This window comes from Molothrus ater, chromosome 2 (genome assembly GCF_012460135.2).
Source record: "Molothrus ater isolate BHLD 08-10-18 breed brown headed cowbird chromosome 2, BPBGC_Mater_1.1, whole genome shotgun sequence".
Classification (NCBI taxonomy): Eukaryota; Metazoa; Chordata; class Aves; order Passeriformes; family Icteridae; genus Molothrus; species Molothrus ater.
This window is the reverse complement of record NC_050479.2, coordinates 32,088,734-32,114,878: the sequence shown is the minus strand read 5'-3', so window position 1 is coordinate 32,114,878 and position 26,145 is coordinate 32,088,734. Positions and strand designations below refer to the sequence as shown.

Here is a 26,145-nt window from a genome sequence, read left to right as displayed (position 1 = left end):
TATTTGTGGGACTTTTCCTAATCTCCAAGAATGCAAATATATTAAAATATAATGATAATTTATTTCAAATCTGTGTGTATTTCTGGCATTGCCATTGCTGTCAGCTGAATACACAGGCAATGTGAGTAAAGGAAGCAGCTTTAATCTAAAATGTATTTATTTACCTTACTATCTTCACTACTGGTTTTGAACCATTTCTTCTAGGAAACTGATCACCACCTCAAAACTGAAATGTGACCATGAAATATGGTCCTTATACATCAGAGTATACTACCTTGTAGACATTAAAACATTAATTTGCTTTGAGAAAATGTCTTAAAACACTCTTGCCTACTGCAAAGCTCACACTTTCACTGCACTGTAATTAAAGACAAAAGAGAGTGTTTAGAACAAAGGCTTTGTAATTGGGGAAAAAAATTAAAAGCTTTGATTAATAAAGATCTTGGGATCAATCAGATTCCATTTGGAACGCCCTCATGTCTATGTAGCAGGTGCCACCATATACATACATATAAACCTACAATACATTGATGTAACATACTCCTTAACTGTCAAATGCACTCAAATGCATTCTTTTTTTATCTGGCATCATCGTTACTTTTAATCCCTGGTAATAGTAAACTGAAGTATATTTGGATCATCTTTAGGGGAACAAAGCAAGAGCAGGATCCATTTCTGTCAAAAGCATTCTACTTATCTCATTTTGTTGCAGAAATACACCATCTCCTAACCAACAGAAGCAAATTTTAGTTCTTACTAGCAATGAACTGCACTGTATTAAGTAATTAAATAACTAGTCAGTGAAATAAGTAAACTTATTAGCAAATCTTTCATTTTCTTCATGTAAGATATTTCTACATGGTAAGATGAACCAGACTTTTGGTTCATCTTCTCTGAATCATTATGGAAATTCTGGAACAATGAAAAGTCTGCAGCTCTGCAAAGCAGGCTGCTGTCCTAAAGTGTTGTCATAATTGAAAAGTGATCTTCAGCTCAAAGTGACCACAGGTAGCTCAATTCCCTTTTACTGATATAGGCAGCTGTTTCTAAAAGACCTAAACAGAGGTCTTTAAGATACAACTTTGCTGAGCAATTGAAACCTTCCCAAAGGGGAAAATGTATTAAAGATTTGACAGGCTAAGAATCTGCAGTCTACGGAACAATTGTAACATTATAATGAATGCTATACCATGTTTTATAATGTAAGAGATGTGCTACAATCACACATTCATTCTTTATACTTACTCTTCCTTTTTTTTATCATCTTTTTTGTCATCTTTTTTGTCATCTTTCTTTTCCTCTTTTTTCTCCTCTTTTTTCTCCTCTTTCTTTTCCTCTTTTTTCTCCTCTTTAACCTCTTTCTTTTCTTCCTTTTTGCTGTACAACATAATGCAAGGCTTAGCAGTATTACCAATACTGAGCAGTTAAGGGAGAGGGTGGAGATTTGGGAAACTATTCTAAACTCCAGACAGAATAGGACAGGGATCCAACTGGAAAAAAGGGTTCTCAGGCTGAGACCTCTCACCCTTGACACTACCACACCATCACATCAGGTAACCAGCTGGCTGATTCTCTGCATTAGTCACCCACACCTTCTTGACCTTTTCAGACATCAGTGTACCAGGCTGATTTTAAGTAAATGCTTTCAGTTTGATTGACCCTTAAGAACCCAGGCACTTAAAAAGAAACCTATCAAATGATGACAGAATGTGAAATGGCTTAACAAACTGTCAGCGTTCTTTGCACAGCTAAAACCTCAACGTGACTCTCTGAAGCTTTTGTAGTAATTATAAAAAATCAGGATGAATCTCCTCTCATGGTTCTATAAAACCAGAAAAAATTCTATTAATTAACTGCCTCTGAATGTGAATTGTCCCATTCTTAGGTTTGTCTGAACATAAGAGTTCTGAAATATGTTAACTTAGGCAGACAGGCCCACAAATACTTTTCAAACCTACAGGAAGTTAACATCTTTCACAAGATTCTGACAATACTTAAAGCTAGATTTGCTACATGCCTTGGTCATCAATCATGTAATGTGTTGTGAAGATTGGTGCTCACTTGCACAAGCAGAAAATCCATGATCCGAGATCTCCTTCTTTTTTATTTGAACATTTCTAGTCCTTGAAGTAGAAAATGTCCCCCCCCAGAGAGAAAAGCCTAAGAGTGTTCCTCACTACAGTGTATGTGGATCACAGAACTCCCCACACATAATGTCTGGTTTGAATGAAAGCCATGGATTCCTGCTCCCATGGGAGCTCTGTTTTCTCCTCTGAACTGCCAAGGCTGGTTCTGAGTCTCCCTTTGCATGGGTGTCAAGAAAGGACAAATTATTTTAATGAGAGCAACACCCCACAGCAAGGACAGAGTATGTAACAGTGCTGCTTACAGGACTTGTGCTTTCTGTGCACACCTGCTCATATTGCTCAGACAGAAAGGTCTGTGCTGTGAATGGCAGTCACATCTAGGAAAGTGCTTGATACAGGGAGAAAGAAGTGCTCCAAAGGAGATGACAGCCACCAATTTTAAGATAGTAGCAGCTTTCACCAATCAGCAATGAGCACCTGTTCCAGTCCTTACACTTAGATTTTCCACAGTGATGCACCACCACAGAGTACTTTGGAAAAGCCAAGACTCATTTGCTAAAAAAATGCCAAGATCCCACACTCTGCCACATCCAGGGAAATACCTACCAAGCTGACCAACACCACTGACACCTTCAAAATTACACAGTAAAAGGGAGCAGAACTGGAGGGGAAAAGAACCTTTGGCTTGACTGATCTTCTACTTCTACTTGCATCTCAAATCAAAGAAAGAGTTTTTCATTTACCAAAGATGATTCCTACACAGCAGTGGGAACTGCTTCTGGAGAATTTATTTCTCTGGACTGACTGTCCAGAACTTTACCTCTTCATTTTCCAATCTACCTTTTAACCTTTTTAAACCTTCCTGTTTAAAAAACATGTCAGAAATTCACTTGAGATTACCATGTATGGTGTCTGACCTAAAGGGAAATGCACAGTTGCTGTTGTTAGCATTAATGTAGATCCTCAATACTTCAAGTGCCTGGCATTCTTACCAGAAAGGAAGAACTACTAGAAAGCAAAATTTTCAAAGGGTAGGGCTGCCTTGTACATTTGCGGATCCTGTTATAAAGGGAAAAGTAGGCTGAGATTGAGAATCAGCCAAAAAGTCCCAGTGGTGGTAAACTTTGGAGGGAGTATTTTGACAATTCCAACTCCCTCCTATGTTTGTGTTTTATTTTTTAAAAAGTGAAAAAACTTTATTTCACAGAGCATCTAATGCCAACACTTATTTTTCCCTGGCCCGAGATCTCCTACAAACTCATCTATCAACTACAGGTACCTTTTGTAAATTAGTTTCTTCCATTCATGTTGCCTCTGTTGTTTTCTGTTGTGGTAACTCCCAATTTATCATACTCACATCTACTTGCAGTCTGACTGGAAATTGCTCAGTGGAAAAGGTTGGCCATAATCAAAGACTTGAAAGCATCATGTACAGTTCCCCAAGACATGGCACACTAAGCTCTTTAATATAATGAAAAGTCCACATTTCTTTTACTTTACCAGTAACACTGAGTAAACTGAAATCCAGTAACTAATAAAAGAGTTTGTGTCTGTCCTCTTTGACCCCAACACAGCAGAATCCATGCTGTTTTTTAAGCTGTGTGCAGCTTTAGACTTAGAAATCTACTTCATCAGCCCTTCTAAAAACACTGTCATAGTCTTTGAATGACTCAAATGTTTGCATTTCTCATCTGTCAAGTACTTTGCAAATCAAGTATGTTTCAGACTGTTGGACAGGTAGACAGACAGGTCTTGTCTTCATTTAAAAATAATGAAACAGTGAAAGGATGAAAGTTCTGCCCAAGGTACCTGAGTCACTGTCAGAAACAGAGTAAGGCAGAAGTGTTTCTGTCCTAACCAGTCCTTTGGGCTCCATCTAGCAGGCTTGGCTCCAAGCTTATAGCACTTCTTTTGTATCAGTCTAAATAAAACCCTGCATATTTCTGTCACTGTTCACTGCACACAGATTTTCCTTTTAAATAAAAACTATGCAAACCAAACCAAAAAGTTGCATCAGGAAGACCTCTTGTTCAGCTATGTGCACAAAGGTTTTGCAGCATCATTTAAAATGTATGGTTTACACTTGCCTATGATAGAATTATTTGGAGAAAAAAAAAATCCAAGAGTTTTCTAGAAGTATTTCTGACACAATCAAAAGATGTACTAATTAGTTCTAAATTTTTTGTTTTCATCTAGAAAGCAATGAAAAAAACCTACTATCATTATGCATGAGAACATATCTGCTGCTGGATACTAAAGAGCAGATATGTCTTCAGATTGCTGTGGTCTAAGACAAGCAACAAACATTGATGTTGGGTAATTTTAAATTACAGGAGCTCTTCACATTGTTTAATAAATTTCTCTTTGGTGTAACACTGTGAAATAGCTTGTCAATTATATGAAATAAACTCAAAAGGACAGCTTCTGTCAGACACTCTGTGGCAATACCAGCCTTATTATGGTGCCTGTCACTCTCTCTAAGACAATAGTACCTGCTGAACTGAAACACACACTTTTAAAAGATGGACATATAAATCAGTTTTGGTGCCCTCATCAGTATCCACTTCTCATTTGACAACCTGAAATTTTTGGGACACTTGATTTGCAAAAAGGTACCAGTGTGTTAAAAGAGGAAAACCATTATTAGAAAATTTACACATGAATCTCATTTAAAAACTGAAAAACGAATGCATCAATTGGTAATGCAGTAAAATCAGCCAGCTGAACAACAGAAGGTAGGAACTAAATGCTTAGTCAAATTCACTCCTCGAGAGCAAGGGGTAACTTCAGACAAAAAGAAGTTCACAGGGAGCACAAAGGATGCTTTTCATACTAAGAAAACTGGACCTTTCTCGATAATAAAACTATACTCGTAGGAAAGGCTTAGCAAGAACTAAGGAGTTTATACTACAAATGTTACTAGGCTGGATAGGGAAAAAGAGAAGGTGCTGGTAGTAGAAAGGTCTTTGGAGTTAACAGTACTTACTCTTCATTAGTGTTGTTGCTGAAGTTGACATTGAACCTGGCCAAGGGCCAGTGACTGCAAGCAAGTTAAATAAAACACATTAAAGAGTGTCAGTAAAGGCTGCTGGTGTTTCGCGCACGTGTTTGCCAACACGACAGACGGACTCACGAGCTTCTCACATAGGCACTGATAAGATTAGCAAGGTCAATTTTGACTGCTGTGATAAGCCCCTTTGCATAACTGCTTCAAGGCACCAGTTCCTTTCGGTCATGTGCCTGGCATACACATTTGTGACCACATCTGATGTCTGAAGCCTGTTCTTAGGCGTATTAGTGCATGGCAAGATGCACCGCACTATTTTTAGTCCTGTACTCACTGGGCTACTATTTTAAACTTTCTTCAATCCTTTCAAGTCCTCTTCACAGATGCAGTGTCAAGGCTTGTGGATAAGTAATGAGCATACCTACCCATTGCTGCAGAAGTAAGCCTTCATGATCCAACAACTGAGAGTTACTGTCCACCAGCATAAAACTGAGAAGGCAAGGATGGGTGCCTACAAATTAATTTCCAATAGCCTTGTGCAGAGGTTTGTTGGCCTATGATCAATGTTGTTCTCTCTAATTACTTCCCATCTGCAGATGCTACTGATCCAGACACCTGAGAAATCAGGCAACAGTCTGGCTAATTCAATAAAATGTGCTCTTGAGATGAGTTTCTAAGAAGCAGATCAAGTGAAGATAATAAGGCTGTGCTGGACTACAACAAATCAAAGTAACCTGTGTAATGCACAGATATTCAAAGGTTTTTGCTTTAATCTGAATTGCTTACTGAGATTTTTGAAACTAACTTGCTTACCTACCAGTTTTTAATTATGCAAAAAAATATAGAAGTCTCTGTTTCAAAGCCTAACGCCAAACAGAAAGTCAGCTTTTGTCTTGGGATTTCATTTTCTCGTTTTAGTTGGAGTTAAATTTAAAACACTGTATTGTACATTTACAGAGTAATAATAAGTCATCAAGTCAAAGAACTGTAAACACATAAAGGTTTCTCTTTTGTTTTACTGGGAAAAAAATTAAGACTGAACCTGCCTTCCATACCAAAGACCATGCATGTGCTAATAAGCAAAGTCAGCATCCAAACGATTTTGTCATTTCTGCATCAGAAGCTTTCTGTAATGTTATCAGATGGACTTCTGAATAGATATAACAAAGCAATTACACATTTTGCACAACTGCTTCTTTAGAGTTTCCTAACACTTGCAGATAATGCACATTAAGATCCTGAAAAGCCAAAAGTAGAAACATCCTAGATTCTTGAGATAGAAATTGCATTTTCCTCAGTAGAAAGCAGTTTAGCAACATCAAGTTGCGTATGATAAAATTCCAGTTCTGAGAAATCACTCTGCATGATCAAAATCCTTCACTTCAAGATCTTGGTCACAGTGTGTTTGAGGAAGAAAATCTGTTGAAAGTGCAATACTTTAGTTATCAGAAGATTCCTGGGCAGCATTAGATACTCTGTTCATCTCCCACGCTAAGCTCCTTACTCTCTTCTTAAAATACAACTTACATCCTAATTACCAAGAAAACATGATAACCTCAGCTGTCTTCAAGTACAAACATGTCTTCTTACCTGTTGGCTCCCCCAGGCCGCTCCCGGGCACCCAGGAAGGAGCGGATGTTGCTCTGCCTGGTGGACACCTCCACGAGCTCTGGGCCCCGGATCCGCTCCAGGAAATAGTCAGGCCTTTGGTCCTCGTGGTGCGAGCGCCTTGTGGCCCATGACCTCACGGATAACACAAACCGTGACAGCCTGCACGGAACACACACACAAAATGGACTGAACCCCACAGAAACATGAGGTGGCTTAAAACATACCCACAAACACCAGCCAGGATTCTTCTCCACATCTCCACCTGTGATGAAATTAAACTTGATGGAGTAACTATATGAACTTGCCACAATTTCATAGATCACCTTCTGCACTGGATCAGGAAAATACCTCACACATCAGTTCTTATTCTACTGTATCCCCACTACAGGAGCAGTAGAATATTCTTGCTGAGTGAGGGCCTTTGCATCTCAAAGTGAGATACTCAGTAAAGTCCATCAGATGCAGTTGTCTTAGATCCTTGAGAATTTCCATTCAAGACTCATGTTGTGTTACCCTAATATTTAAATTGCTAGGCATTCATGTTTACATTACATCACAAACTTCCCTGTATATTCAGAGCATACATAACTGTAGCTACACACACATGTCATTCAATCTATCCTGAAAAAGGGTAAAGAAATTAAAAACAAAGATTAAAAAGGAAGCTCTCCTTGAATATATGAATTCATATATTCATGTGCATTATGTTTACACAAAACAAACAACTATAATCTTTTCTCATCTAAACTCAACTTCTTGCAGACTTTGTAATCTACATCTGGTGGTGTCATTATCTGAAAACCAAGCAGGAAATTCTAAGTTTACTCTCCACTATCCAAAATGATGAAGTGTGAACAATACTCTTTAAATTACCCTAGATTTACAGTAATTTTTTTCTTTGCTCTTTGAAATACACTGTGCTTAAAGTGACTGTGGTCTGTGTTTTGTGGAACAATGGTATCTGAAGGCAGAGCCCTGCTGCCTCAGACACAAAGCAGACACAATAAAGTTTTGAAGCTCCACTTCAGGTTTATATTTAAGTCCCAGTAATACAAACAACTTAAGACAATGGTCAGCTTCAATCTTGCTGACTAGGGCTCCAAATCCATTATAAACATAACTGGATTCTAAAAACTGAGAGAAATTCTTGCGCTCAAAACACAAAGACTCCCTGTCTCCTCCCTTTCCAGAGCCATCTACAAAGAGGAGACAACCATTATGTTTCATTTGATAGGGAACAAACACTGCATCAGCTATCAGAACCAAACACACATTTATTTTAAAGTCTGGCCTCACAACTCAATGCATTTCCCCAGTATTCAATGTATTTTCAGATACAGTTATGTAAAAATAATGTATTCTTTTATAGTTGAAAAATTTCTTTGGGCTTATTCAGGCTCTCTCAGATTCTAAGACTTTTATTAGCAATAAGTAAGTGATGAATCAAGGTCAAATGCAACTTCTGTTACTTCTTACAGACATTCTTCAGCTGGACTCCATCCACTTTCTTTGGATGTATTTACTTCTTTCTTTGACTCCAAATTGTGACCAGTCTCTTCCAGCAAATCTAACTTAATATTTGAAATTCTATTAGTTAGTTAACATTCTATTAGTTAGTATGTTACCTTGCCATTGCTCCCCTGCCAGTGAAGGAGCTTGCCTGGGACTCAGGCACATGTCCTCCCTCCACAGAAATGACTCCCTGCAGCTCTGCAGATGCATCCTCATGCAGTGAACGGGCTCTGCAAAAACAAATTTTTTTTTTTAAGGAATTCCATGCAGACCTTCCCCCATCTGGTTCTCTCCACCACTGCATCAGGAAACAGTCCAGCACACTGTTCTCTCCCTAGTAGTACAGCATATATTTGACAACCTTATTGCTAAGCCTGTGCTCCTGTGCTCCTATTCTTCTGGAGCCATCCAATATTAATTGAAGTCAGAGGAGGCTCTGCCATACATTCCAGCAAGCTCAGAAACTAAAGACGACTTATTAGCACTTAAAAAATTAGCATTTGGGGGAAAAAAGATTAAATTTTAGCCTCATCTTTCAGAAACAGAGTTTTGAAATTGACTTCACTGGAAGCTGGACTTTATGAGGGTTCACTCCAGATTTTTTTATAGTACTTCTTGGTTTTCTCTGTGTTTTTCAGTCTTCAGTATTCACTTTTACAAGACTTTTTTACGTCAATTAAGAATCACTTTCTTCCCCCTTTGTAATGGAAACAAGAACTCTCACATGGGTCTGTTAATCTGTATTGCCAGGAAAACACTGACAAAAATGATACTTGCAGTATCTTCATAAGAGCAGCAGCATTGTGAATGCCCACAAAAGGATAATCAACATCTCAATTTTATGTGCACTCACAGCTGAGAAACTAACAAATAAAGAATTAAAACTTTATTTTTTCTACCCAAAGAACAATGCTAAAATAGATACTGACAGTCCCAGGATTCTCAGCTTGTTAACTGTTTTCTACTTCTCCTCCATTAACAAAACACCATTTAGTACTGAAAAACTTTTATAACCTAGTTTATGTTGCCAGTGCTGAGAATACTGTGGTTGCCAAAGTTAATATCCTTCTAAGGGACAATGAACAAACTCATGGAATAGGCATTCATCACAGATTACCAGAACTCTCTTGAGCTGAATGCTGAGAGAATAATAGAGTTTGTCCACCTTTTTTAGTATTTCCTGGAGAAATTTCCTACAGACCTGCTGGAAAAAGGATACTGGACTAGTTAGTGTTTTAGACTGCACTGCCACGGCTGCTTTTAAGTATTTTATTCCCATTTACCGAGTAATATACATTTTATGTGATCTTTGCAATAAATTCTAATATTGTTAATGGCAGTGCCTAAGAAGTATCTAAGTTCCCATCATAGCCAATGGCCATCTCAGGGCTTGATTCAGCTGCTTCAGAATAGAGTCTGGTACAATCTGTAACACCTCAGAATACTTTATTGGACATCTCCAGAGCACACAGCTCTCTCCTCACATCCACTAGTGCCAGCTAAATGCTTCAAATACTCTGTAGTATCTCAAATAGCATTAGATGCCTATTTCAGGCAACTAAATACCTCTCATAATCAAGAGAGCCAAAGGAGCCTGAAGAGTTTCTGAGTTTGAGGATAAGTTGAGCAGTTCCCTGGGTGCTGCTACCATCAGTACTGACCACAACTCCACTCTGGACAGCAGGAATGTAGGCATCTGCTCACATAAAGACACTGAAATCCAGATGTCTACAGGGCACAGCTGAATCCTACTTTCAACTTTAGATAGCAAACCCGTGTCTATAAGCTGATGTGCTGCCTCTCCTATTTGAGCTGTTTCTATACAGAGGCTGGGTTTTAAAAATGGAGATTTATTTGTTATTTTTTGGGGTTTTTTTGATTTTTGTTTTAACAAAATGAACCAACTTTATAACACACTACAGAGTAAGAATATGGGCACATGAATCACTGCAGCATAAACGAGCACAGCATTTTAAAGATCAGTAGCAACTTTCTGTAAACTGTTGCAGTGAATGCTTTTTCTTGGTGACACCTCATTTCACAGCAGAAAAGTGCTTAAGCACATCCTTAGCATTAAGCATAAATTTAACACCCACTGGCTTTATTAAGAACTAAGTAATGTGTTTAATTGCTCTGTTGAACTATAGCAAATAGGAGCTGGAGGAAAGCAAAGGCAAAGAAGAAAAGCTGCTACTCTAGCAAATGTTCTTTTCTTCCCAACATCTGTAGTTGCATATTTTGATGTAAGATAGAGAAACCTAAAATCCTGGATGGTTTCTATCTTTTGGTACAGACATATTCTAAAGCAAATCTGAATTAGAAAAAAAAATGGTATTATAAAGATATTGTATATACTTAGCAGCACTCATTTCAAAAATCCAGAAATCTTAAATATGAGATCTTTTTTTACAGAGCAAGACTATATCTCCTTGCCCATCTATGAAGTCCTGCAATTAATGCTGATAATATCAAACTTTTCTTTAAAAAAATGCCTCTTCAAGACCAACACCATGATGATAAAGTGCAATTCATATTTCAGTCCCTCTATCTGTCAAAGTCATTGCCTCTGAAATTGCAGATGACCGTAGGGATTTAATTCTACATTTAAATCCTTAAAACCCCACTCTCACATCCCAGCCAGTAATTCCATTCTGTGAGCTGCCAATCACTGACATCCACTACAAATAGAGCATTAAAAAAAAGGAAAGGAAGAGGCTCATTTCAATCTGTGTTTTCACTTTTTCTAACACATCACTGTTAATGGAGGGAAAGGGACAGGGCTCTTAAATCTCCCTAAGGAGACCATGGGGTAGTGCAAAAACAGCAAGCAAGCCTTACTGTGCAGAACAAATCAGATCCATTTTCACTACTGTAGGTACATCCATGTGACAGAAGGTATCATGTAAGCAAAGCAAGAAGAAATAAAGGACCAATTCAAACAGAGCATCCATAGCAGCTGCTAGGGATATGCAATCCAAAAATCACCAAAATGCAAGGAGTCCCATCAGGATTCTGGGTGCTCTAGTCTGGGTGTGCATTTGAACAGCAAGAGACAGCCTGGCAAGATCCACATAGAGGAGGTGGTTGGCCATAACAAGCCAAAAGCAGAAAACTTTTTCCAGCCTTAATGGAGATGCTATGGATTATCAGGCATCTTTCCACAGGCCCAGCAGGCTTTGCCCAGTCTAGAGGAATGACTGCTACTGTGCAATAGGTAAGTGCAAGCTCCCTGGCATGTTTCAAACAGCCACTTTAAAACTATCAAAACTAGAGAAAGGTGAATGTAAAGAAACTATTACATTTCCTCTGTACAGTGAGACATTCTGAAAATCCAGCACAAAAATGCTGATACTCTTTATACACTACAGATTTTCCCTATCACAGGAATAGGCAATTTGCAGAGGCAGCTTTAAGAAAACCAAATGTTCCCAAGGCTTCTCACTGCATGGTGCTCAAAGGATCTTTTTCTTGACCATATCCTACATACTTTGTTGGAAACATAGACCCTGTGTGCTACCTTTGTGGTGACTTGAGAAAGAGGTTTCTCTTCAATGAGTTAGTGCAACCTCCTTGTGTCTGTCTCTTCTATACTTTTGAATAAATGTTGTCAAGTCTGTAAAGTGCACTGGGCCAACAGTACCACAACACAATATTCCCATAATTCTAGCTGCCATTCCCAGAGCTACAGGAGTTCCACAAACTATGCAGCAACCTGTTCTCTTGACTGTGATGAAAGGAAAATATTACCTGATATAGCCATTTTCAATCCTTTCAATATCTTCATCAGCAGTTCTGACAGACAGGCTGTGTACACCAGGGTAGGAGTGCCGGGTGTTGATTTTTGCCATTTTGCTTTACATATCAACATCTAAATGACAGCTGAAATGGGGAAGAAAAAATTATGAAGGCTTCAAAAGGAATGCGCTCAGTACTCAAAAAGAGTTCTTTATTAAAACAGTGGAACAGCAAAAAGCAATTTCAACCATTTGAAGGGCGGTCAGTGATATTTACACACACATATGACACGTGTTTCTTGATTTATTTGCAGTAGACAGAAGAAAAAGTGTTAGTAAAAGTTCATCATGACCAAAGAAAAAGGGTTACATGACATCATATTCTTTTATTCTCTGGGCTTTATGGAGTACATACACTGTCATACCTATTATCCATAGTGAAATTGCATTTAAAACCTCATTAAAACACGGTTAGTAAAAAAGTCAACTAAAAAAAGCCTGGTAATACATGTGCTAGGACAACCTATTCCACTTTACATTGATTTCCCTGTGCTAATTTTATCTATTTTATGATTAAGACTTTTATTCCAAAAATCCATATTAACCAAGCAGATAATTAATGACATTTAGCCCTTAGTTTAATGCAGGCCATGCTATAATTCTATATTATTAAAACTCTGCAGTAAACACACACTAGGGGGTTTTATTAAAATGCTTCAAAAGAGTCTCTGTTAAGATATTTAGCAGCTCAAATCCTACAAGTTTTAAAATGTTTGTCTGAATTTCTTTCCAGATTTGATCTTCAATGGCTTTCCAAATTCATATCACATCAACTACTAACAAAATGAGTTTTAAGACTCAAGACAAGTGTCTTACAAATGAAGGACTGAAAGAATTTCAGTGAAAGCTTTGAATTTTTCAACGAGAAAAAAAAACGTTTAGAAACTCCATTCAGGAACCTTTTTTGTTTGAAATATGACTAGAATGAAATTCCCTCAGGATCAATCAATTCCCTCACACTAGGTCATGTCCATTGTTCGCCTGTAATCCTGTGTGTCACTGACCACACAAGATCGACCTTCAACACCAAATGAAACACAGATCTTTCAGAAACTTTGTGACCTGAATCATTCAGGTTATTACCCATGGTTAGAACATTATGCACCCACTTTCTTGAAAACAACATACCTGACTTACCCTCCACTCAATTCCCAGACAATTAAAGAAAGTAATACACAACTTTAGAAATTATTTAATGTATTTTAAAGTGTTTTTTTTTAAATCCAGAAATAATGAAATTACTCTAGAAACAGCCTTGGGCATCACTTCATATTCAAAAATTTTATTAGTACTCCCCATCACTAATTTTGCCTTAATTTAAATCAGTTACTGTCTGTGTCTCACCTTAAACTGAGCCTTGTTCATGCTGATTAACTGAAGTTTAACTGCGGAAAAAAATGGCATTTTTATTACACATTGATATGAAAAAATTCAATTCTTTCAACCCACTCTCAGATTGGAATGTTCACTCAGAAGAATTAACTTCTAAAGTGTAGATAATTTATGTTAAAAAACAAAACTCAGTTTTAAAAGCTTGATAGTGGGAAGAATTATTCATAAGTAACAAAGCATTAACCTTTTTTCTAAAGTTGTAATTTCAAAGTAAATTTAGCACTGAGTGAAGCTCTTGACTAGTTCTGACACTTAACAGTTCCACTTATCAGTTCTGGTGATTCACAATCAGATTGATGTCCACCTACAGCAGTTCTTAAAAACAAGGGTCACCTGGTTTATAAACTTGCTGGTTTGTTGGAGGTTATAAAGTAAGCAACTCTGTTAAAAAAGTAAAACTGTTAAAACAATAAAAGCACGAGATAGCGAAACTCTTCTGAAGTCTTGGGGTGATGTAGATAATTTGCTGCTAACACCAGGGATTCCCTCACTGATAAGACACATTGCTCATGAAACTGGAGATGAGTGAACAATGCCTATCTATGTTTCAAATGCTGTAGGTGTGACACATGGATTTCCAGATGCATTTGTGCATCAGTTCCCAAAAGTTTTGTTAAAAAACATGAAGTACAGCACTTCTTTACACTTAAAACTGAAATGGCTGAAATTGGATATTACTAATCTGGAATTAAACACTTTTAACAGATATTGGAATTAGATACTCTAAACCTCCTGAAAGGCTTGAGTATGCCAGCGGAGCACTGAATACAGGAAACCTTATTTAGGCTTTCAAAAGCTATGCCACTAAAAAAAGAAAAAAAAATAATAGCATATGAAGTCAAACACTATATTGAATTAAAAAAACAAGAAGACAGAAAGCAAAAACTGGACTAAATAGTCACCTTCACCACTACAGAAGTTTAATAACAGTATTCCTCAGGGCTCCATAGGAAAACCTGCTGTTAATGATGCTGGTGGAAAGATGATGAAGTGGTGATACAGTAAGATCTCAGGATGGCAAAAAATTATATAGGCAAGAGAAAAAAAAGGACTGCAGGGAACCTCAGGGTGACCAACATCAACTACAGCAATTTCTCAATTTGATAAATGATGTACAACACAGGCAAATGGAACCCATGAATACAGGTGAAAAGCATGCAAACTACTGCCCTACATGCTTCCAAATGAACCATATGCACTCAGAAAGGGATCCTGAAAGGGTAGTTTTGGATTAAATATTAGGAAGAAATTCTTCATTATGATGGTGTTGAAACACGGGACCATGCTGCCCAGAGAAGCTGTATATTCCCCACCCCTGCAAGTGTCCAAGGCCAGGCTGGATGAGCCTTTGAGCAAACTGGTTTGGGGGAAGAGGAGTTGGTACTATGTGGTCCTTATGGTCCCTTCCAACACAAACCAATTTATGAGCTTAGGACACAGGTACAGCTCAGTGAAACAGTGTGCTCACTGCAGGGCAGACTTGCTGACACAACTGACAATGTACACATGGAACATGTTAATGACACAAAACCCACCAAAACTGCCCCATGAAACAACAGTGCAGACTTATCTGGAGCACTCCAAGTCCTTCTCTTAATCAGAAAGATAAAGCAGAATAACAGCATGGCAAGAATGATTAAAGACCTGGAAAAGGGAAAATGGGGCCTGCTCACCCTAAAAGGTGAAGACTAAAAAGTTACAAAATAAAAATATGTAGGCAAAATTTCAGGTCATTTCAGATCCCTTACAATCATTTCAGCAGTAAAATTCATGTTTAATATACAGTGGGGTCTGAACTCTTATTCTGCCCTATACTGGAGGAAAGGAGGGGGGAAAATTTTCACAGAAATACAACTCTACTACTAAGCAAAGAAATACATTAATATATTTTTGGAAGGAGGTAGGAAGAGTGGATGAAAGTGTGTTACCTGTGCCCAGCTGTGGTAGAGAGAGACTGAACACAGGACAGATACAAATAAACACTGAGGTAATTTGGGTACAGTGCAGGTGCTGAGACCTCCTGAAGCAATGTGGTTTGGCACTGCATAAAGCCCATAAAGTTCTGACAAATTACTAACTATTTGAAGAAGAAGAAATATTTGTTCCTTACAGGCCTCTAAGAACCCTAATAACAAGTGTTTTTAATAGTCTAGGGAGGAGATTGACATTTCAACATTGGATCCAAAATATGGCAAGTAATTAACTAAGGAGCAGCTTAACAGGAGTCAGCCAGCAGGAAAGTCCTGAAGAGTCAGGAGGCTCCACAAACACCTTCTGCAAGGACACAGAGAGACAGCTCCAACCATCTGGGACCTGCAATCCCAAAACTGCCACTAAACACTGGTTCTCACAAGGCAGTTTTAAGAAGTGAGTAGAGCTCAGTTTCATATTTAAAACCAGGTAGAATGGTGGGTTGGCCTTGGCTAGCTGCCAGATGCCCACACAACTGCTATTGCACTTCCCCTCCTCAGCAGCCCAGTGGGAGAAAGCTCACCATGGGTCAAGAGGAAAAAACAGGAAGAAAAAGGACATTGGAAGAACAATTGTCATCACAGGAAAATGCGCTCAAACTGGAGAAAACTCAATTTAGTGCAAATTAAAATGGAGCTGGATGGCAGGAAACAAAGGCAAAACACTCTACCACTCATTTTCCCCAGATTCAACTTTACCCCAATATTCCCAACTCCTCCAGCTCCTCTACCCTACCCAGCAGCACAGGGGCTGGGAATGGGAGGCTGCAGTCAGTCCCTGTTTCCTCCTTGCCACTCCTTCCTCCTCACACCGTGCCCCTGAGCCAGTCTGGGTCCTTACTGCAGGCTGCAGTCCTTCACAAACTGCTCCACAGGCTGCAGTCCTGCAGGACAAACCTGCTCCACTGTGGGTCCTCCATGGACCACAGTCCTTGTCAGGAGAACCTGCTCCTGCACAGGCTCCTCTTCACTGGCTGCAGTCTGCTTCAGGAACGGCTCCACCAAAGGCTCCTCCACAGTGGATGTCTGCTCCATCATGAGCCCTCCAAGACTTGCAAGGGAATCCTGATCCAGTGCCCACAACACCACCTCTGCTCCTTCTTCTCTGACCTTGCCTTCTGCAGAGATGGTTTTCACCCTTTCTTTTCCCCTCAGTCCCCAACACGCTGCCCTTGTGGCATCCCACTCTTCTTTAAGTGCTTTTTCCCTGAAGTGCCACCCTCTTGGCCACAGGAGGGATGAGCTGGAGCTGGCTGGAGCCACTTGTGTCCAGCACAGGCAGCCCTGGCTGCTGCTCACATCAGCCCCACAGCCCCTGCCAGCCCCTGGCACTGCACCCACCCTGGTACCTGCCTTTTATAAATAACAGCTCCTACCTGGGAACTACACTCTCTGCTCTGAATATTTAATGCTAATAATTACACTGAGGGTAAAACTTGATTACCTAAAGGCTGACAAGTCTTGTAAATCCATGTTAGGCACTTAGAACAGGTATTTAGCTTACAAGTCATTTAACAAAAACATAGATAGACAGACAGACACATTGTCCTCTAAGCCTCAGTCTAGTCACCCAGCAAAATAAAACTTGAATCTCTCCTAACTTGTGAAAGATTGGCATCTTTACCAATGCCCTAAGCAGAATTTTAATATGCTTTCTCACCTAGTCTTTTCTTCCTTGCTACCTATTGGGTAGGACTAAAAGAGATTAATAATCCCACACTCAACAATATTGCTTTTCAGTGCCTAAATCACCGAGACTGAAACTACAGCTAAACAAGACAGATGTATTATCCTAAAAATGTAACAATTTACATATGTGTAATTATTACATACATGATAGCACTCCCTACTTGAAATGTAAATTGTCAGGCTCTTCTATCCTCTTCCTTTTGGATTCAATAGCAACTGAGGTTTTGTGTAAAACTATTTTAAAGACACCCTCTGGTATAAAAGGAGCATTTTTAACAAAGCAGACAGTTGTTTTTACAAGTATGAGTTCAAGTAATGTGAAAATTTTGGATTCACTTAAGTATTTCCTAGTTTTGAATATCAAGTTCTACTTGTCTCTTTACAGCTGCATCATTAAAGACCTAGAAGTAGAGCTACGAAGGCTGCAGTATCTAAATTTTAGGAGCTCTGCCATCCAGTGAATTTCCTGAAGTAGGAATGCAGAAATGCAGGTGAGCAGGAACATGGCACTAAGAAGGAAGCTACATATGTGAAATGACTGAAACCAAACTGGGATATGGAGAATAACTGGGCTTCTAACTCCAGGCCCAAAGCAGTGGCACCCAATTAACAGCCATAACTCCCCTCTTTCTCAAGTCAATTCACCTGTTTGCAGCAAATGGCATTGTGCTGAGCAGCTGCACCTCAAAAATGAGAAACCTTTTCAAGTCTGCTTCAAAATAAGCAAGGAAAAACCAATTTTCCTCCCTTTTCCAGAGCCTGCTATCAGTAGCTTATGGGCTCCAAACAGCTTTCTTATGGGTTTTCAGCACTCTAGAACACCTATGGCAGCAGCAGTATCTGTTTTCAGCACCCACTGCAATCTGGACACAGTCAAGGCCTCTGAGCAGCTTTGTGGCCTGGGTTTCAGACCATTTTGCACCCTCTCAGCAGGAAAAAAAAAAACCCATCACACAGGCACACACTTTAATATTACAAATTACAACAAATTTAGGAAGTTGATAGCTATCCACTAAGCCATCAAAGTGAGATCTGCAGATTGTCAATTATCTGTGAAGGATCTTTAAATCACTGTAGTCTCCCTCTCAAGAGCACTGAGAGTTCATGTTTGGGCTACTCTAGCAGTCCCCTTTTGGGGTAGAATATGTCAACCCAACCTAACTTAATCCAAAATTGTTAACCAACCAAGAATTAATACACCTGATACAAAGTAAATGTAGTTGTTCATCAAGTAATAATGACAGATCAAGCTATTTATACCACCACTTAGTATTCTTAATGCTTATTTGTTTAGAGTAAAAGAACTACAGAAAGAAAATATGGCAGAATTCAAAAAAGAGCTTTTCAAGGTGAAATATGTATCACCACCACAAAGTAAAAGATGACTTTACATATGATTTTATAATGCATCCTGTGTGTTCGTGTAGTTGTTAAAACACTGTTGTTCTTGAAGCTTTCAGCATTTTATTGCTGTAGAAGCAGTGATAAGCTGCATAGGATCACTAACATCATTTTAGTTAAGACACGTTCCAAATCCTCACACAGCCTCTCAGGTTCAACCCTGATAAGTCTTTGGGATTTATTCTGGGATTTGACCTCCACCTACATGATCCTTGTTATATCACTTGCTAATAGTTGTGGCTCAGCTGTGCATTATGTATCTTGTGTGTGTTCTGTGTGACAGGCTGCAGCTCCAGTGATGCAACCACTAACAGCAACAAATGGACATCAAACACTGGACACTGGAACTTCTAAATGACGACATGTGTTGAAGACAAGGTACAAGCTTTTCTTCAAGGATTTGGAGGTTTGCAAATTCACCTGCACACTGGACTCTGGCACACTCATCTGGAAATCAGCTTTGTATGAAGGCTATTAGATCAAAGGGAGTTGAAAAAAACAATCAGCAGTACCAACTTACCTTCATGAATTCATTACAGTTTAAATCAACAATTCTTAAATTCTACGGCCTCTTTTAAATCAACAATTTTCAAAATTTATTAGTCTCTGCTACATCATATTGCATTTTCTACAGTCTATGAGCACTGAAATCTCCTGAGAATTTAGGCACATAATTTATATGCATAGCCCAGCAGCCTCAGGACCAACCAAGGATTTCACATACTCTACCTTTCACAGGTACTTTAGATGTGCATACACTTCATAAAGCATTGCATTATTCATGTATGTATAATTTATAGTTTTACAATGAAATGCACATGATTACCTTTGATCTATTTGATGGCTGAGTCTCTGGCACCTTTTAGTACCAAAATAATCATTCAAACAAACTGAATTATTGGGACTGAGTTTTCCTTCTGTAATTATGAACTATTAGCAATATAGTTCAATTTTCTAAGATTTACTAAAGTTTTCTGCAGACAAATTATTTTTTAGATTGGAAACTTTTCAGGAGAAACTAGCTGTGGATATTGAATTTAATATTGTAAATTAAAACAAAAAATATTTAAAATTACAGCTGACAGCACAAGCAAGTCTCATCATGTCGTTTCTGCTGCCACTATGGTTAACACAGGTGTCCATGTTTCTATACAGCAAATAAGCTCTGTGCAAAGCTTCTGTAGCCACTGCCTAAAATTCACTGGTTCTGCCAATGTCTCCTGTCAATGCATTCATATATCAAGGTAGCTCTTAAAAGTGAACATAGCAGGGGCATGAATACAGCGTGAACACAGCAGGTTTGCAGTCCTGAATGTATAAAATAAATATGTATGTTTGCATACGTGCGAATGCCACCCATTTAAATTCACTCCCTGCCCACTTTATGCAAACCATCGGAGCCATGCCTTTTGCCTGGGGAAGGGAAACACGAGGGGTAGGTAAATCGTGTCACGTTTCACAAGCCGTAAGGAGGCATCCTACCGAAGAGGATTTAAGAGATGCTAATGAAAAGAGATGGCAACACTGGAGAAGGCTGCCGGACAACGTGCTGAACCGAAATGACTGAGCTTGGGTGCAAATTGGATGACAAAGGCTGGGATACACAGAAGGCAAAGCTGACACATGCTGATATGGAAGGATGAGGTATAATTTTTTAAAGCTGATATATTCTTCCCTCAAGTCATTCACTACTTGTTTACCATGATTACCCTTGCTGATTCAACATCCCGACAGTCCCATTTTCATTTGCAACATGTATTTTTCTAATCAGATGGTTTTAAAATACACACTCAAAGAAAACAACATGAAAAATACCACAGGGAAAAAACCAAAGACTGTGCTAACTGAAGATACACAGTTACGCTATTCCAAAATTTCTAACATCTAAAACTGCAGATGTAGTTTTACTCAGTAGTAAAAATGAAAATTACAGATTTTAAATACAACAATTTGCTTTGAATGCAGCAACTACAAATCTGGAAAACAAAATATAGTTCCAACAGGTAGATCAACAGGTACCAACATCATTTCTTCAGAGATCTAAAGTAATGTCCACGTCATTTTCCCTTATCTTCTTTAGGCTTTTCCTCTTGGCAAGTGAGGGGACCTTGCACTACAGAAAGACACTGATTATTACTGCATCTTCTACATTCTTAGACAGACTATGGCCTGAATTACAGTACAGGATTTTTGCAAGAGATGTCATATTTCTAGAACCAAGGTCAATTTATGGGAAGCACCAGGAATCACTGGAAAATTATTCTCTTTCACTGCTTGTGATATTTGCTAGCATTTTTTTATACAGGGTTTGATAGCCTCATGCTTAAACCACAGGCACCAGACATTGGAGAAGTGAAGAGACACATGGATCAAGCTAGTAAAATTAAGTGTCAGTCAGCAGGAGTGGAATAAGTCCCTTCAGCCCCACTTCTGTTCAGATTTGTGCCCTGAATCCAATTTAATTGTAAGTACACAAATCACTGCATCAATTAATCAAATTAACACTTTTCTTTAAAATTAAATAAATAAACAAAGTTTACGTTTCCATTTCAAGCTTTTGAGCTAAAGCTTGAAGTCTGGTGCAGGATGCCACTCTCACAGGCATGACAGAAGGCTTACTGCCTCCTGCTTCACACTCACCTGCCCACGCTCTCCTCCGCAGCATCCGAACTCTGCAGCTCCGTCCGTCCGTCCGTCCGTCCGTCTGTCGGTCCGCGTGCCTGGATGCGGGGCCCCGGGGCGTTGTCGCTGCGGGCAGCGCTGTCTCTGGCCGGCCCGGACGCGCTCCGGCCGCGCCGGGAGCCGCGCAGGGCAGCGCAGCCCGCCCGGCCCGGCGGGGGCGGCGGGGCAGGGCAGGGCCCGCCGGGCCGCCCCTCTGCGCGGCGCGGGCGGATTACGGCCGCAGCCCGAGCGCCTAAGCCCGGCTCACCGGGAAAAGCCGCTCGAAGGGCTTTGCGATCCTGTTAAGTTCTCGGAGAGGATCAAGACGTCAAAGGGGCTCGGCGGCGCCCCGGGCACATTTCGTGCCACGCCGAGGAAAGTTGGGAGCGCGGCGCGGGCTGGGCAGGGCCGGCCCGGGGCCGCCGGCGGAGCGAGGATCCGCAGCCCCGGGCGGCGCGGCGAGGAGCGGCGGGGCCGTGAGGGGCGGCCACACGCCCCTCTGCCCGCGGCAGCCGCTGTGCCCCGGCGGGCGGAGCCGTGCCGGGCGGGCCCTCACCCCTGCCCGCCGGGGCGGGGGCCGCGGCCCCAGCGCCCCTGGGCCGGGCAGGGTTCGGCTGCCGCCGTCCGCCCCTGCCGCGCCTCAGCCGCCGCGGGCCGTGCTGCCGGGAGAGCCCGTGCGGAGCGGGAGGCAGGAGAGCTCGGGGCCGGCACGGAGAGCCGGGCTCCCCGCCGCCCTCCCGTCGCACACACCGCCCGCGGCTCCCTCATCTGCCGCCGGCGGAGGGGCCGGAGGCAGCGGGGATGCTCAGGAGGGCGGTGGGGACGTGCCGCTGCTGCTCGAAGCGCTTCCCTCTCGGCAGCCGTCGGGGAGTGCATTTGCCGGGGCTCTGGCTCCGCCGTCCCTGCGGGTCCTGCCCGAGGGGAACCGCGGGAGGACGGATGGAACCCCACAGCCGCTCCCAGCGCTGCTGCTGGGGCCGACACCCTCTCCATCGTGAGAGGCGCTTCTCCTCGCCGTACCGATGAACAGGTTTCTTCTTCAGCTCTCTGGCCCTCGCTCCCTGACCTCCTTGAGGGTGCTGACCCTCATTTTCCTGTGCTGGAGTTTCCTCAAGGCTTTCACACTCCCCCAAACTCCATCTGTTTCTGCTTTTCACAGGGTTCAGAAGAGCTGGAAACAAAGAGTGCGTATGATTCATAAAATGTTCATCAGCTGGGAAATGTCAGCAGTAGCCATGTCATTCCTAACTGAAAGGCTGCTGCACTTTGCTGCATGTCAATTGAGCTACACTGAACACAACGGGACATTAGAAAAGCATTCTGAGTGCTCGGGTTATTATCGTGCTTGTCAAGAAGGATGAACCACATCACACAAAAAGGACTGAGGAGAGGAAAAGACGATGGCTAAAACTGTTAAAACCCCATCAGAAGCTCGAGTTGTTTGTCTCCTATAGCTGTCACACCAGTCTTCAGAGTAACAGGGTTTTTAAGGATTAGAATATAAACCCTAGGCAGAAAAGCAGAAGAAGGAAAGCATTTGAAGAGCATCCTTTTTCATGTCCTATCCTGCTGGGCTGACTCCTCAGGAGTTCTCCAGGCAGCATTTTGGAAGCACTGGGACCACAGCTAACCAGCCAGGTGTGCACCCAGTGCCAGGCTGCTGTTGTCCCTCCAAAGGCTCAAGCACTGGTTGCACTTCCCAGGTGTTCCATGTAGATCCTTGCAGGGCCTGGCTTCCTCCTTAGACAAGGTTGTACATCTTGCTCTTATGTTCTGGTTGCTACATGAAGGAAGCCTGTGAATAGAACACAGGAAAAAGCTATGGAGACTTCCAGAAGGTCCCAGATATGGACATTAAGGGGACCAGGCTGAACCAACAAAAATGAATGAACCAACATCCAGAATGGCATCACTGTCCAAAGTCTATTGGTGAATTCAGTAGTACTGCTGCAAGGGAATTCTGGAGAAAGGACTGTGTTAAAGTTGTAATACATCTTCACAGTACCTCTAAACCAGTTGCCTAGGAATTGAAGATGACAAAAACAAAAAATTCTGTTTTCCTTTTCCATTTTCTGAATTGTTAAGTATAAATTTAAACATGCTTATTCAGGGAGAAAATGTTGCTTCTTTCCAACATATTAATAATTTCCATGAAATTTTCTTTCCAAGTTTAGTTCTTGCTTCATTTGTACAATCATTAAGCCAGTCCCCTGAGAGCCATCAACAGGTATGTTCAGCCTGCTGACAGCTGCAAGGTATCATCCATCAAAATTATTATGTTCATCAAGGGACTACTGATGATTTATCTCAGTGGCCTAAAGTTATTGGTCTTAGATAGACACCTCTTTAAAACACAACCATGAATTACCATGCCTAATTTCAACAAAGCATTTTTCAGTTTGATATGCAAACTAAAGATTAATTTCGTACCACGGTGTATGCAATTAAGCAAACCCTCCATGATAGTTTGTGACTGCAAATTATAATTAATAAGAAAAGGAAAATCAGGAGTTCCAGCACAGTTGGACTTCAGTGATCCTTGTGGGTCCCTTCCAGCTCAGGATATTTTATGATTCTGTATAATGATAGAAAGGAGTGAAGAAAGCATCCTTTCACTGCAGTAAACTGCCAGTTCTCAGTTGCTGTAAACTGATATAGGTCCCAGGTAATCAATGGAGTTGAGTTTATTTACAGTACCTGGCTTTGTCTACACAGCTCCCTTTTGAGGAGCTCTGACATTACTCTGATAGTTCTCCCAAGACCACTGTGCTCTGCAGTGAAGCACTGCCAGGATGCATGACAAAAGAGCAAGGCTTAACAAATAAATAAATAAATAGAGGAATGTGTTAGAAAAATCTCATTTTCTTCAAATTGAGAAACCATAATTTCCTGTTTGCATTGTAGCTCTGCCCTGTTTCTTCTGATTGTTCCGCTTCAGAGGAATTAAATGAACAAAGATCTGTGAAATAATTGGACTGAATTGCCAACCCTGGAAAAGCTCATTTGGTTTTGTTCCCAAGAGAAACACTGATTAGATCTGCCTTACAAAGCCATTCTCATTTGAACAATGTGAGTTATGATTCGGAGAGGACCTGCAGGATTGGAGCTCCACTGAACAAAACTGTGAAGTCAACATGTGCAAATGCAGGACAAAAAGATTCAAAAGACAGAATAAATAGAAACAAAGAATAGAAACATCCAAATGAGGCATGTGAAATCCACATCATAGGTATTTTCACAGTTTTTGAACAGCCTAATCCTCTGAAGAACTAACTACTGTAGAAAACTGAACATAGCCAAGCTGCTTTCATTAACAAGCTCCACCAGAGCCAAGGATGTCCTGATAAATAAAAGCAAAAGGTCACACATACCTGTGTAGTGTCCTACACTGGAATCTCCATGTTGTCCTAAGTATAAGTGAACAAGCTCTATTTATTTTACCTTACTCTGCACCACTGGGGTGAGGTACAGTAATGGGGCAAGATAAGAGTCTGGTATTCTTTTTTAACCAAAATTAATGAGCTTTTACCTGGCTTGAGTAAAAAATAAATGCAGAATGCAAAGTAGCTGTCGTGTCCCTGTGAAATCAATGAAAAGCATCCCCCAGGTTTTGGGGTAAGAGGGTTCGGTCTTTGTTATGCACACAAAAGCCCTAGCATCCACCTAAAACTAGTCATTTTTTCAAGCAAAATCACAGTGCAAACCCTTACAGGCTGAACTCTGCAAAGAATGAATGGTAACCCTCTAACTTTACTTGGTGACGGAGGCATTGCCCAAGAGCAGGGCAGGGCACGGGCAGGTGAGGATCCTTCCCCCCTGCTGTCCCTGCTCAGCTGGAGCAGTTTTGTCACATGGCGTTTCACAGGTGCCCCAGCCCGCTCTCTGTCACAAGAGAGCCCCGAGGTACGGGGAGCACACGGTCACCTGTCAGCAGGGACACTGGCTCCTGGCCAGGAGAGGTGTGGAAATTCCTGCTGACTGCACGCCGAGCTGTGAGCTCCCTCACCAGCCTGTGTGAGTCACACTGCCTGAAGACACCAGCTCCTACAGACGAGCGGGGAGCTGTGGAATTCTCCTGTGGATTTTCATGCTCCTCTATTTAAACAAACACCTTTGCAAATGCAGCCTTGTTAGTGTTCCCCAGGTGGCTAGCTGCAGATAATAAGTATTATTATCACACAATAGTGCTTCTTTTGTTATTATGGTTCTCAGAACAATCCTATCTCTTAATGAAAATAAAACTATCCTGCTGTCTCTTAGGGGAATTTCAGCAAAATGCTAGTCAGGCCTGAGGCACAGACTGGGAGACAGCCCAGCTCCTGCAAACAGAATGAATTGACATTTCCATTTTTGTGAATTCCATTTCACATAATGGTGGTCCATTAGCAGCAAGCACAGGAAAGAGAGACACTTATGTGAAATATAAATTAGGGCTTAAAAACCTTTCCCATTGTGCTATATCATGGCAGTCACTGCCATTGCTGGGCCTCACTAATGAGTCTGAGGAAAGCCAGCTGATAAGTCTGCAGCCAAATGTTGGTAATCACAGATTAAAGATGCCTCTTTCATGGACTCAGAAATATCTTTACTTGGATCTAACAGCAACCTGCACAGGCTCTGTGATGGACTGTTCTGAGATACAGGAGACAAATGATGAGTGGTAGATCTCTGACTGCTGTCTGTAAGCACTGTGTCAAGTTGTAAACTTAGAACTACAGAAATCAAAGAACTAAAAAATGTGTATAGGAGGGCTACTGGGAGCTAACAGCTCCAAGTGTCCTTGTTCTGACCCTCATTGTTCTGGCCTTCATTTCAACAGCAATTTGAGTAGTCAAATGCCTTTTGCTATCTTGCAGATAGCAGTGACAATCCTATCCTATCCAAACTTCATTTTAGGGGTTGCATCTAAATGATCTGTAAGGTTCAACCCAAGCCATTCTATGATTCTATGATTTGTCTTGGAGTTTTTTAGGCAACACCCTTTATTTCCATCTGCTGTATACAAGGCTCAAGGTGTAAGA

General features: G+C 40.9%; 1 protein-coding gene across 2 annotated transcripts in view; it reads right to left on the bottom strand.

Moving 5' to 3' along the window:
* Positions 1-21,194, bottom strand: part of CNGA3 (cyclic nucleotide gated channel subunit alpha 3) — a 30,296-nt gene extending 9,102 nt beyond the window's left edge. Inside the window, exons 1-5 of one of the 2 annotated variants that reach the window (XM_054517977.1) lie at positions 21,104-21,194; positions 11,965-12,096; positions 8,331-8,447; positions 6,685-6,864; positions 1,246-1,377 (exon numbers count right to left, since the gene is read on the bottom strand). In XM_054517977.1, the coding sequence (XP_054373952.1) occupies positions 1,246-1,377; positions 6,685-6,864; positions 8,331-8,447; positions 11,965-12,065 (530 nt within the window). In that variant the 5' untranslated portion in view covers positions 12,066-12,096; positions 21,104-21,194. The remainder of the gene's footprint in view (positions 1-1,245; positions 1,378-6,684; positions 6,865-8,330; positions 8,448-11,964; positions 12,097-21,103) is intronic. The other variant, XM_036389352.2, reaches the window with a different exon arrangement.
* Between the last annotated feature and the right edge of the window lie 4,951 nt (positions 21,195-26,145).